This window comes from Psammomys obesus, unplaced genomic scaffold (genome assembly GCF_907164565.1).
Source record: "Psammomys obesus unplaced genomic scaffold, mPsaObe1.curated_primary_1811, whole genome shotgun sequence".
In the NCBI taxonomy this organism is placed as follows: Eukaryota; Metazoa; Chordata; class Mammalia; order Rodentia; family Muridae; genus Psammomys; species Psammomys obesus.
The window spans coordinates 15,328,461-15,340,260 of NW_026585894.1; the positions used below are offsets into that span (position 1 = coordinate 15,328,461).

Below are 11,800 nucleotides of genomic sequence, written 5' to 3' on the forward strand. Positions count from 1 at the left end.
AAACTCACTATCCTCCTCTCTCTCACCTCTTGACTTTGAATTTTCAGGTTACATGACTGAATAACATACTCACATATGGTTCTTCATTACTTAAAATGCTTTTTGTTTCTAAATGTTCCCAACACTCAAATGGGACTCTATAGCCTACCTAAAACTTTATATTTAAGAATATTACTTTTACCCTGACAATGCAGCCACTTCTGATGAGAACTGATAGACTAAGATCAGAAAGAAGGAGAGGAGGACCTCCCCTATCAGTGGACTTGGGGAGGGGCATGCATGCAGAAAGGGGGGGGAGGGTGGGACCGGCAGGGGAGGAGGGAGGGGCTTATGGGGGGATACAAAATGAATAAAGTGTAAATAATAAAAGTTAAATAAAAAAATGTGTGGCTTAAAAAAAAAAAGAATATTACTTTTACCTCTGGCTAGAAAGAAAACCAATTTTACCAGAAAATGGTGTTTTTCTTCTTTTGCCTCATACCTCTTCAATATAGTATCTGCATGGCTAGAATATTTAACTGCATGGCTAGAATATTCAGTCCATGACGAAGAAATCATATTTGTAAACACCGAGATGTGTTAGAGCCTAGTATGTATAAACCACCAAGGTTAGCAATAAAAGATAGTGCTAATATACACTACTAATGGCAGTGTAAATTAGTACAGCCATTATGGAGATGTGAATAGAGATTCCTATATGATTCACTCACCTGGTTTATGGGTATTTCTTTAGGCATTTATTAGGGCTCAGAGTACAATGGTAGATCTCTAATTGTTCAACCTCTTTAAAACTAGGTCTTCAGGATCTTCCTACATATGTCTAGGGATAAAGTACTCAGTAATTCTTGAGGCTGCTTATTCAGCTGTTAAGAGCTCTAAGTATTAGAAGATTTTTCTATTTACCTAATAATTTCCTACTAGAATCTGCTGGTAGTACAGCTGTCGAGAAAAACAAATCAAACTATATTTACATTAACCCTTTATAATAAAAGAACAACTGAATGAAGCGTTAGAACACTCCCAATAAATCTTTTCTTCATTTTATTTCTTCCTCACATTGTGTGATACTCAGATACTTGGCATATAGAACACAGAGTAAAAAAAATGATTAAGCTTTCAAAATATATTCTGTAATATATCACGTAGGTGTCCTATAAATAAAAAATATCAAGATAGGAATCTCTAATTTTTTTTCTTTGCTTTTCTTTTCTTTCTTTCTCTTTTTTTTTTACTTTTCTTTTTAGTTACATTTTGTTAACTCTGTGTCCCAGCTGTATCCCGCTCCCTCATTCCCTCCCCAACCCCACACTCCCTCCCTGGTCTCCTCCCTGCCCCTTTCCAAGTCCCCTGATAGGGGAGGACCTCCTCCCCTTTCATCTGACCCTGTTTTATCAGGTATCTTCAGGGCTGGCTGCAAAGTCCTCCTCTGTGGCCTAACAGACTGCTCCTCCCCTGGGGGGGGGGGTGTCAAACAGCCTGCCCTTGAGATCCTGTTAGAAATAGTCCGTGTTCCCCTTACTTTGGAAAACTACTTGGTTACTGAGCTACCACGGGCCACATCCGAGCAGAAGTTCTAGGTTATATCCATAGATGGTCCTTGGTTGAGTGTCAGTCTCAGAAAAGACCCTGTGCCCAGATATATTTGGTCCTTGTAGAGCTCCTATCCTTTCCATATCATACTAACTTCCCTTCTTTCATATGATTCCCTGCACTCTGCCGAGGGTTTGGTTATGAGTCTTAGTGTCTGCTTTGAAACACTGCTAGGTAGAGTCTTTCAGATGCCTTTTGTGGTAGACTCCTGTCATAAGTTCAATGCACATCCCATTTGTCTTTCTAAATGAGGATTAATCACCTTCGCCTGTGTCCACTTTCTTGATTATCTTCTATAGGTGTGTAGATTTCATTATGTTTATCATGTCTTGTAGGTCTATACAAGCGAGTATATACCAAGTTTGTCTTTCTCCTTCTGGGATACTTCACTCAGAATGATCTTTTCTAGATCCCACCACTTGCCTGCAAATTTCATGATTTCCTCCTTTTTGATTGCTGAGTAGTATTCTCAAGACCCAGCTATACCACTCCTAGGTATATACCCAAAATTTGCTCAAGTACACAACAAGGACATTTGTTCAATCATGTTCGTAGCAGCTTTATTTGTAATAGCCAGAACTTGGAAACAACCCAGATGTCCATCAACGGAGGAATGGATACAGAAATTGTGGTATTTTTACACAATGGAATACTACTCAGGAATCTCTAAATTTTAAGTCCATTTTTAAATCATTAGAACTAATTAAAAATAAACTCCATAATTACCTTTTGGGATTAACTGTGGAACTAATCAAATGCGTAACATTGTTGGTTGTGTCCCTTTTTATATGATATGTAATAGTAATGTCAACATGATTGAACAAGTACAGACTATTATTTTTGTTGAAGTTAGGCTGTAAAAAGATAAAAGAAAATTTCAAATGTAAACTTTTCCCAGAAACTACAAAATACAAAACCTGATGATAAAATAAAAATTGGATACACTAATATTTTTTAATGTTCCATGGAGATGGAGAGACAGCTCAGCTCAGATAGGTCTTCTAGAAGACTGAGGTTTATTCCCCAGCATTCACATGGTGTTTTACAACCCTCAGAAACTCCAGTTCCAGGACCTGGTGCCCTTTTCTGAACTTTGCAAGCACCAGACATACACATCATGTATATACATACACATAGGCAAATCACAAATTTACTGAAATTTCTTAAGCATATGAAGGGTAAATATGTTGTTATAAGTTTAAAATTTCCCTAATAAGGGGAACAGGGGCTGTTTCTGACATTAACTCAATGGCTGGCTCTTTGACCTCCCTCCCCCACCTCCGAGGGAGGAGCAGCCCCGCTAGGGCACAGAGGAGAACTTTGCAGCTGGTCCTGAAGATACATGATAAACCAGGGTCAGATGAAAGGGGAGGAGGTCCTCCCCTATCAGGGGACTTGGAAAGGGGCAGGGAGGAGATGAGGGAGGGAGGGTGGGATTGGGAGGGAATGAGGGAGGGGGATACAGCAGGGATACAAAGTTAACAAACTGTAACTAATATTTTAAAAAATTAAAAATAAAAATAAAATTGCAACCATGAGTATTTGGCCTAATCGTTAAAATATTAGTCAACTATATAAGTATTAAATAGTTGTTAAAGAAATAATACTATAAAACTGTAATATTTATAGATGTACGCTATTTTTTAGGTTTTAACAGCACAAGGGTATGAAATAATAAAAATTAACTAAAAATATATCAGTAGATGTAGACATAATTATTCATGACTGTTAAACCTAACACATAGAGATGCTAAGGCAAGAGAACTGACTCTAGTGCTAGACTGGTCTGGGCTAGGCTGAGAGCCTTTCTAAAAAGTAAGTCCTGAATAAAGTTTAAGCACATCACAAGTTTGGCCTTCAGTCATCAGGGAAGCTTTCTTCTGCATCAGATTGGTACAAATATAGAGACCCACAACCAGACATTATGCAGAAAGACCCGAAAACATTCATCTATGAATATAATTTCTCTATCAAATCACTCTCCTCAAAGCTCAGGAAACCCCATGGAAGAGGAGGCAGAAAAAGAGCAAGAGCCAGAGGGTATGGGGAGCACTAGGAGAACAAGGCTCCCTAAATTAGCACGAAACAAGCTCATATTAACTCATACAGACTGAAGCAGCAATCAGAGAGCCTACACAAGTCTGCACCAGGTCCTCTGTGTGTGTATTATGGCTTCAAGTTTACTGTTTTATGAGATCCCTGAGTGTGTAAATGAGTGGGTCTCTGATTCTTGTGCCTTCTCTTGGTGTTGTAGGTGATGATTAATAATTACTATTGGTTTATCTTTTATTAGAGCTACTATTAATCCTAAACAGCTGTATAACCAAATCACCACACAGAGACTAGGATTTCTTTAATTAACCTAGAACACAACTCTGGGCAATAGTTACTCCATCCTAAACCTCCAAGCCCTCATAGTTTCCTAACATTTAGATTTCCCACATTATACTTGCTTTTAGTGAAATCTTAGGTCCGATTCATTCTCCAAGTCGTTCCAAGACCTCTGCTCCTGCTTCTCCTCTCCCAGCCTCTCTCCTGCCCCTCTCTCCTCCTTTGCCTCCCACTCCTTCCTGTCCTCTGGATCCTCCCCTCTCCCACCTACTCCTTCCTCTCTATTGCTCAACATTGTGGCTGGTTGTTTTATTTTGGCATGTTTTCACAAAGTTGAAACAGGTGATGCTTAGAAAAAGTATCACAATGCAATGTCCAGATTGAAACCAGAGAGAATGGGGATACAAATCAGCATTTCAATGAACAAAGGTAAGGTGTATACATTTCAAAAGAACATTATACCAACATCTTAGGCTCTGTTCCTTTTGTTGGTTTGCTCGTCTGATTTCTCTGTGATGGTTTTTGTTTATCTTATTATACTTTATTTTGTTGTGCTTTGTTATCTCTTAGAATTCTAATCGTTTCTATGACAGACAGAAAGGAAATGTCTGGATGAGAGGGAAAGTGGGGAAGAACTGGAAGGAGTAGAAGGAAGGGATACTGCAAATCAGTATATATTGTACGAACAAAGAATCTATTTTCAATAAAAGGGAGGTGGAAAAAGAAAGAGGAGGCAGAAATATCATGAATTCAAAACCATCTCAGCTTCATAGCAACTTGGGGTTAGATAAAGATACATGAAATCTTGAACATTTACTGATAAATCATAAAGAAAATAATTCTTTGGTACCTTATAATTTTAACATGCATTAAAGAGGAAAGCAATTTTTAATACTAATGAAATGGATGTATTTAATTATTTTTATATAGGGAATTAAAATCATGGCTCAGTAGTGACACTTTAGAAATTAATATCTTCATTGTTTTTCATTATTCAACAATATTTTGATTTTATAATCAATACTAAGAATGCCACATGGCATAAATGTGTAGTATGAGATACCACACATAAGTTTATGGCAATTTCAGAATTTATGGGTAATCCCATAAACTAATTTCAAGGCAAATCCATTTCATAGTTTTCTTTTTAAGGCAAAGAGGCTGGACATCAGAAGAAGGAGAAAAGAGGGAACAAGTCAGGAGCCTGACACAGAGGACCTCTGAAAATCTCTGCCCTGCAGACTATCAATGTAGATACTGAGACTTATGGGCAACCTTTGGGCAGAGTGCAGGGATCTTAGGAAAGAAGTGGGAAATAGTAAGATCTGGGGAGGACAGGAACCCATAAGGAGAGCAACAGAACCAAAAAAATCTGAGCACAGGGGTCTTTCCTGAGATTGATACTCCAACCAAGGACTATGCATGGAGATAACCTAAGACCCCTGCACAGATGTAGTCCATGGCAGTTCAGTATCCAAGTGGGTTCCATTGTAATAGGAACAGGGACTGTCTCTGACATGAACTGATTGGCCTGCTCTTCAATTTCCTCCCCCTAAGGGGGAAGCAGCATTACCAGGCCACAGAAGAAGACAATGCAGCCACTCCTGATGAGACCTAATTGACTAGGATCAGAAGGAAGGAAAAGAAGTCCTTCCCTATCAGTGGACTTGGGGAGGAGCATGCAGGCAGAGGGTGGAGGAAGGGAGGGATTGGGATGGGAGGAGGGAGGGAACCACAGGGGGGATACAAAGTGAGTAAAGTGTAATTAATAAAGAAAAAAAAGAAGGCAATGTGAACATAAAGTCTACCAATAAAACAAGAAAAAATAGTTTTTTTTTATGCAATTTAAGTAAGCAACTCAACCATACATTTTTCAATACAGGGTCTCATGTAGCCCAGGCTGGATTTTCACTTGCTTATGTATCAAGAGAACTCCTGATCCTCCTACCTCTACCTCTCAAGTGCTGGAATTACCTGGTTTATGCAGTGTGGGAATAAAACCAGAGATTCGTGAATGCAGACCCTCAAGTTGTAATTTTTTAATCAAACATTCTAACACAATATAATCCAAAGATGTACTACTTTGATACACAAATGATAAAGAATGACAGTAGAAAAATATTAAAAATCTTTGATTTCTGTAATTAAACCATTATGATTTAAAATTTCATTTTTATATATTTGTCTATGGGGGACTGGGTAGAAACTTATGTGAAAATACCAGGTCATGACCAGGGATTTAAAAATTATAATCCCTGAGTTATGGATGTAACTCAGGTGTAGAGTACTTAGTATTCACAAAGTATCCAGTTTGACCCCAAGCACTACATAAAACTTATAAGGTGGGACACATCTATAATCCCACCTTTTGGGGAACAGGCAGAAGATAAGTTCAAAATCATGGTTGACTACACAGTAAATTGAAAGACAGCCTGGATTTCATGACACTCTGTCTCAAACAAACAAAAATTCAGGTTCCATTCTCTTGAACTTCACTTACATACAAGGATTTTGATGGAGATCCCTGCAGAATTTTTCAAAGACCTTTTTGTACAAATATCATTTATCAAACTTTCTTTGTTGATTTGATATATTACCATTATAATAAATCTGCATTCCCATGAGTATCTAGGTCTATTTCTAGCATGCTATGCTGCTGTTTTTAATATATCTCTTTAAAATGAAAAAGAAAAGTAAATTTTTAAAAAGCAGAAAAAATTTCATGATTTCCTTGTTTTTAATTGCTGAGTAGTATTTCATTATGTAAATGTACCGCAATTTCTGTATCCATTCCTCCGTTGAGGGACATCTGGTTTGTTTCCAGATTCTGGCTATTACGAATAAAGCTGCTATGAACATGGTTGAACAAATGTCCTTGTTGTGTACTTGAACATATTTTGGATACATGCCTAGAAGATTTGCAGCAAATGGTGGGAGCTAGAAAAGATCATCCTGAGTGAGGTACCCCAGAAGCAGAAAGACACACAGGGTTTGTTTTCACTTATAAGTGGATACTAGACCTATAAGATAGGATAAACATACTAAAATTTGTACACCTAAAGAAGATAAACAAGGAGGAGGACCCAGGGTAAGATGATCAATCCTCATTTAGAAAGACAAATGGGATGGACATCAGAAGTAGGATTAAACAAGAAACAGGACAGGAGCCTACCATAGAGGGCCTCTGAAAGACTCTACCTAGCAGTGTATCAAAGCAGATGCTGAAACTCATAACCAAATCTTGGGTAGAGTACAGGGAATCATATGAATGAAGAGGGAGTTAGTAAGACCTGGAGAGGACAGGCGCTCCACAAGGACCAAATATATCTGGGCACAGGGGTCTTTTCTAAGACGGATTCTCCAACCAAGGACCTTTCATGGATATAACCTAGAACCTCTGCTCAGTCTCCAAGTCTAGTAAGGGGAACAGGGACTGTCTGTGACATGAACTCAGTGGCTAGTTCTTTGATTTCCCCCACCCCACAAGGGAGAAGCAGCCTTTCCAGGCCACAGAGGAGGACATTGCAACCAGTCCTGATGAGACCTGATAAGCTAGGGTCAGATGGAAGTGGAAGAGGACCAACCTTATCAGTGGACTTAGAGAGGGGCAGGGAGGAAATGAGGGAAGGAGGGTGAGATTGGGAGGGAATGAGTGAGGGGGCCACAGCTGGGATATAAAGTAAATAAACTGTAATTAATATAAAAAATTAAATTTTAATTAAAAAAAGCAGAAAAAAGTTAGACATGTGGCACACACCTACAATCTTAGCACTCAAGAAGCTTGAGACAGGAGACTCCCCATAAGCTTAAGGCTAGCCTGGGCTAGAGTTCCAGTTCAACCTGTCACACAAAACAAACAATAAAGTAAAATCTAGGCAAATAATACAAGCGTTGTCAGATATGGCAGAAGTCCCCAGAGTAGTACACGGATGACTGAAATTTTCTATAAAATACTCTTTGTACAAAAACAAAAAAGAGTACTAGTAACTAGACAGCCAAGACAGATCCTTAGTGTTGGTCTATAATCTTCCTTACTCTTTCCCCTTTATCCCTAACCATTGTCCAAAGTTTCAAAACATTAATGTATTAAAAATCGCCACATGTGGTGGTGTGCACCTTTAATCCCAGTACTTTAGAAATAGAAGCAAGAGGACCAACTTGGGCTACAGGAGACCATTATTAAAATAAAGAAACAAAGAAAATATATTTGGAGAGCTGTAAGACACATTTTAAAAAAAGCATAATTAGGAACTTCTTACTTTTCAGACTTCCAAAAAAACGGAAACACCAACCCAGCCACAAAACCTTTCACCTACAATCTATCCTGTCTGCAAGATATGTGAGGGCACCCGGTGCAATAGCACATGCCTATAATCCCCACAGAGGCGAATCTCTGTGAGTTCAAGGCCAGCCTGATCTACAAAGCAAGTCCAGGGCAGCCAAAGCTACTCAGAGAAAACCTGTCTAGGAAAAAAAAGAAAAGCAATACAAAAACCAAAAAGATATGTGAGGGCAATTGTGGCACAGAACTTATGGGAGTAAACAACCAATGTCTGATTTGACTTAATGTCCATACCATGAGATGGAACCCATGTCCAACACTGCTTGGGTGACCAAGAACCAGATACTGGACATCCCAGAGATCTATTGTAAAACCAAACACTACTAGTGTAGAAAAAAAAGTAGCAATAAAATGACATTCTGCTATACTTATACATCAGTGCCTTAATCAGACTTGATCAGAGAAACTTCCTCCTCCACCAGATGGGAACAAATACAGAGACCCACAGCAAGACATTACTCAAAGGGAGAGTTTTTGGAATGCAAAGTTCTAGAAGGAAAAGAGTGTAAGAGCCAGCGGGGATGTGGAACACCAGGACAAGGCCCTCTGAATCGACTAAGCAATGTGCATATGAGCTCAAAAAGACAGAAGCAGCAAGCAAAGGGCCGACACAGGTCTGCACCAGGTTCCCTGCATATGTATAATAGCTTTCAGCTTAGTATTTTTGTGGGACTCCTGAGTGTGTGACAAAGTGGGTCTCTGATTCTTGTGTCTGCTCTTGGGGCTCTTTTACTTCTGTTGAGTTGCCTTGTCTAGTCTCAATGTGGTAGGTTTTGTTTTATGTTATTTTATTTTGTCATATTTAAAATATTTTTTTAAAAAGGTCTAAGTTAACATAACCTTTGCTACTTTCCACCTGTAATGATCCTAGTCATTACATGTCCTGTCTAAGATTTAGCTCACTCATCTGTAAACCTGCAGTTCTAGGCTCTCACAGCATAATTGTTCTAAGAGGTAAATTAATCACTGCTTGTGATAGTAACCGTCAACACTGATGGCACAATAACTGACATTGTATATTCCTTAGCACCTGGCTGCCTTCTGCTTAACTCCTTTTTATGTATTTCTCTAGCTGTAAATCTTAAACTTACGCCACCAACTCATACCCTCCCAACTACAGTATGCTTTTCATATTTAATCACATTAATTTCTTGACTACAAATACTTACCCTTCCACTTGCCTGTGTCCACTGGCCCCAAATCCCTATATATAACATGTTATTGCACTGATTTCTTTTCAAGCCTATTTCCTTGACTTAAGACTATAAATTTAAAAGCACAGAGACAGCATATAGAACAGAAATAATGTGCTTTTTTTCTTATATCCCCAAACACATGGTAGTTGTCCTTTTAATGTTTTCTAAATGAGTAAAAGAGAAAGTAAAACATAAGAGAAGCAACATTCTCATACTTCTATCGTAAGTTGGTAATACTTACATTAATCATGCAAGGGCCTTTCAATTGGTTACCTGGGCTATTAAAACATCCTATTGGAAATCCTGATGTGCAATAATGTTCTCCATCTTCCTTGTCATAACACCATACTACTAGTGTGTTATCAACAAGCCTAGATAAGAATATTTTAAATAAATGTTTAACAAGCATTTAATATTGAGCAACATAAATGAACACACATTTAAGTTCAATTTTAATCAAATTCAAATCACAAAAATACAGCATCATTTATTTGCCTATTAAAATTAGTTTTAGTGGCTGGAGTGATGGCTCAGCAGTTAAAGGCACTGACTGCTCTTCCATGGGTCCTGTATTCAAATCCCAGCAACCACATGGTAGTTCACCCTTGTCTGTAACTCCAAGATCCAATACTCTCACATGCAGGCAAAAAGACCAATTCACATAAAATTTTTAAAAAATTTAAATTACTTTTAAAAGGAGCAAAACATTCAGTTTCAGATTTAAAAAAACCTACCAGTAATGATAGTAATTCTCTTTTATTCCTTTCTTCAAAAAGGCCAGCTTGTTCATTGCATTTTTATTTCTTGGAGCATAAAATTTTACACAGACTTTTCTACACGTTTCTTCTTTTTTAAAAGAAAACTATAAAAGGAAAAATATTTTAAAATTTAGCTAAATTTCCTAAGTCAAATATCACCAAATAAGCAATTTATCTTACATGTACATTTTTCCCTTCAAAGATGTAAGTATATCATCATTCTCAACTCTGTCTCCTTTCAGTTTCAGTTTTTATTATTATTACTGTAATAATGCAAAAAATATGCTTCCAAAATTGAAGGGAATAGTTTGTCCTCCCATATTATATCGTAGGATTTAAACATAATTTGTTCCCATCATCCTTTATCATTAACTTTAATTTCTAAAGTCATATATTAGTGATATTAAAAGGTCGAACATTTACTCTGACTACAGTGTTTTCATTTGAGTCATTTTGAAAGTGACTAGATTGAGCCATTAGGGTAAGGTCTTCATAACTGAATCCTAGTAAACTTCAAAGGAAAATTTACGTGTGCCAATCATTTGTGACACAACCCAGAGGGCCCTTTTCAGAGCTAGTGTAGTGTTATTTGGGCCTGTACCTCCAGAACTGTGAGACTAGGTAAGTCTGTTTTTTATTTCATTGCGTATATTTATTATGTGTGTGCACACAGGTTCCACAGTTCCTGTGTGGCAATTAGAGGACAACTTGTTGGAGTTAGTTCTCTCTTTCCATCATGTGCATCCCAGGAATTGATCTCAAGTTGTTAGGCTGGGTGGTAAGCAGTTTACCAATTAAGCTATTTCTTCATCCTTGTTTCTAGTGTTTTTGTTGCTGTTTTGTTTCTTTAATTGTTGTTGATGTTTTGAGATAGTCTTAGCCTCTAATTCATTAAGATATTGAAGGTAAAATAAATGCATATTCAGTATCCAATTTCATCTCCTTATATCACTCTACCCAAAATATGAAAATTCACAGCTTTTCTTTATAAAGTAAAAACCAAACAAACAAAGAAGAAAAGAAAAAAAAACAAATAACCTTGAAATTAAACCTTATGTGAGCCAGGAATTACGTCTCACACTTGAAATAGCAAAACTTGTGATGTTAGGGAAGTTTGCCACGGAATACAGGACAATCTGGGCTATAAGGTGTAACACTCTCTTTGGGAAAAAAAGAAAAAACAGAAAAAAAGCTGGATCTAATGGCTACATCTATACTCTCAAGAGGCTGAAGTAGCAGGAGTCTCCCAAATTCTAAGACAGCCTGGGCCACATAGGATGCTCCAAGGACAACTTGAGCTATATAGTAGAACTTGTTTCAAAATAAAAGAGGCTCAGACCAAAGTTCCCTGATAGATTAAATTATTTTTATAAAACTGTGTTTGTTTCTCAGTTTCACTCTTTACCTGACTAACACACAAATAATTAAGGTTGTTTTATATTTGTTTAATACTGTTCTTAACCCTCTAAGTTAATTTGGCTACCTCCCAGCCTACATCCACAGATAATTGTACTTTGTAGCTTTCCCTCTTCCAGTTCTCTCTCTCTCTCTCTCTCTCTCTCTCTCTCTCTCTCTCTCTCTCT

The 11,800-nt window shown here is 37.6% G+C and overlaps 1 protein-coding gene across 1 annotated transcript in view; it reads right to left on the reverse strand.

Annotated features, from left to right (window-relative positions):
- Window positions 1-11,800, reverse strand: part of LOC129670938 (transmembrane 9 superfamily member 2-like) — a 71,890-nt gene that overhangs the window by 47,260 nt on the left and 12,830 nt on the right. The window contains exons 4-6 of the mRNA XM_055599553.1: window positions 10,194-10,321; window positions 9,701-9,830; window positions 2,317-2,444 (exon numbers count right to left, since the gene is read on the reverse strand). Coding sequence (XP_055455528.1) covers window positions 2,317-2,444; window positions 9,701-9,830; window positions 10,194-10,321 — 386 coding nt within the window. The remainder of the gene's footprint in view (window positions 1-2,316; window positions 2,445-9,700; window positions 9,831-10,193; window positions 10,322-11,800) is intronic.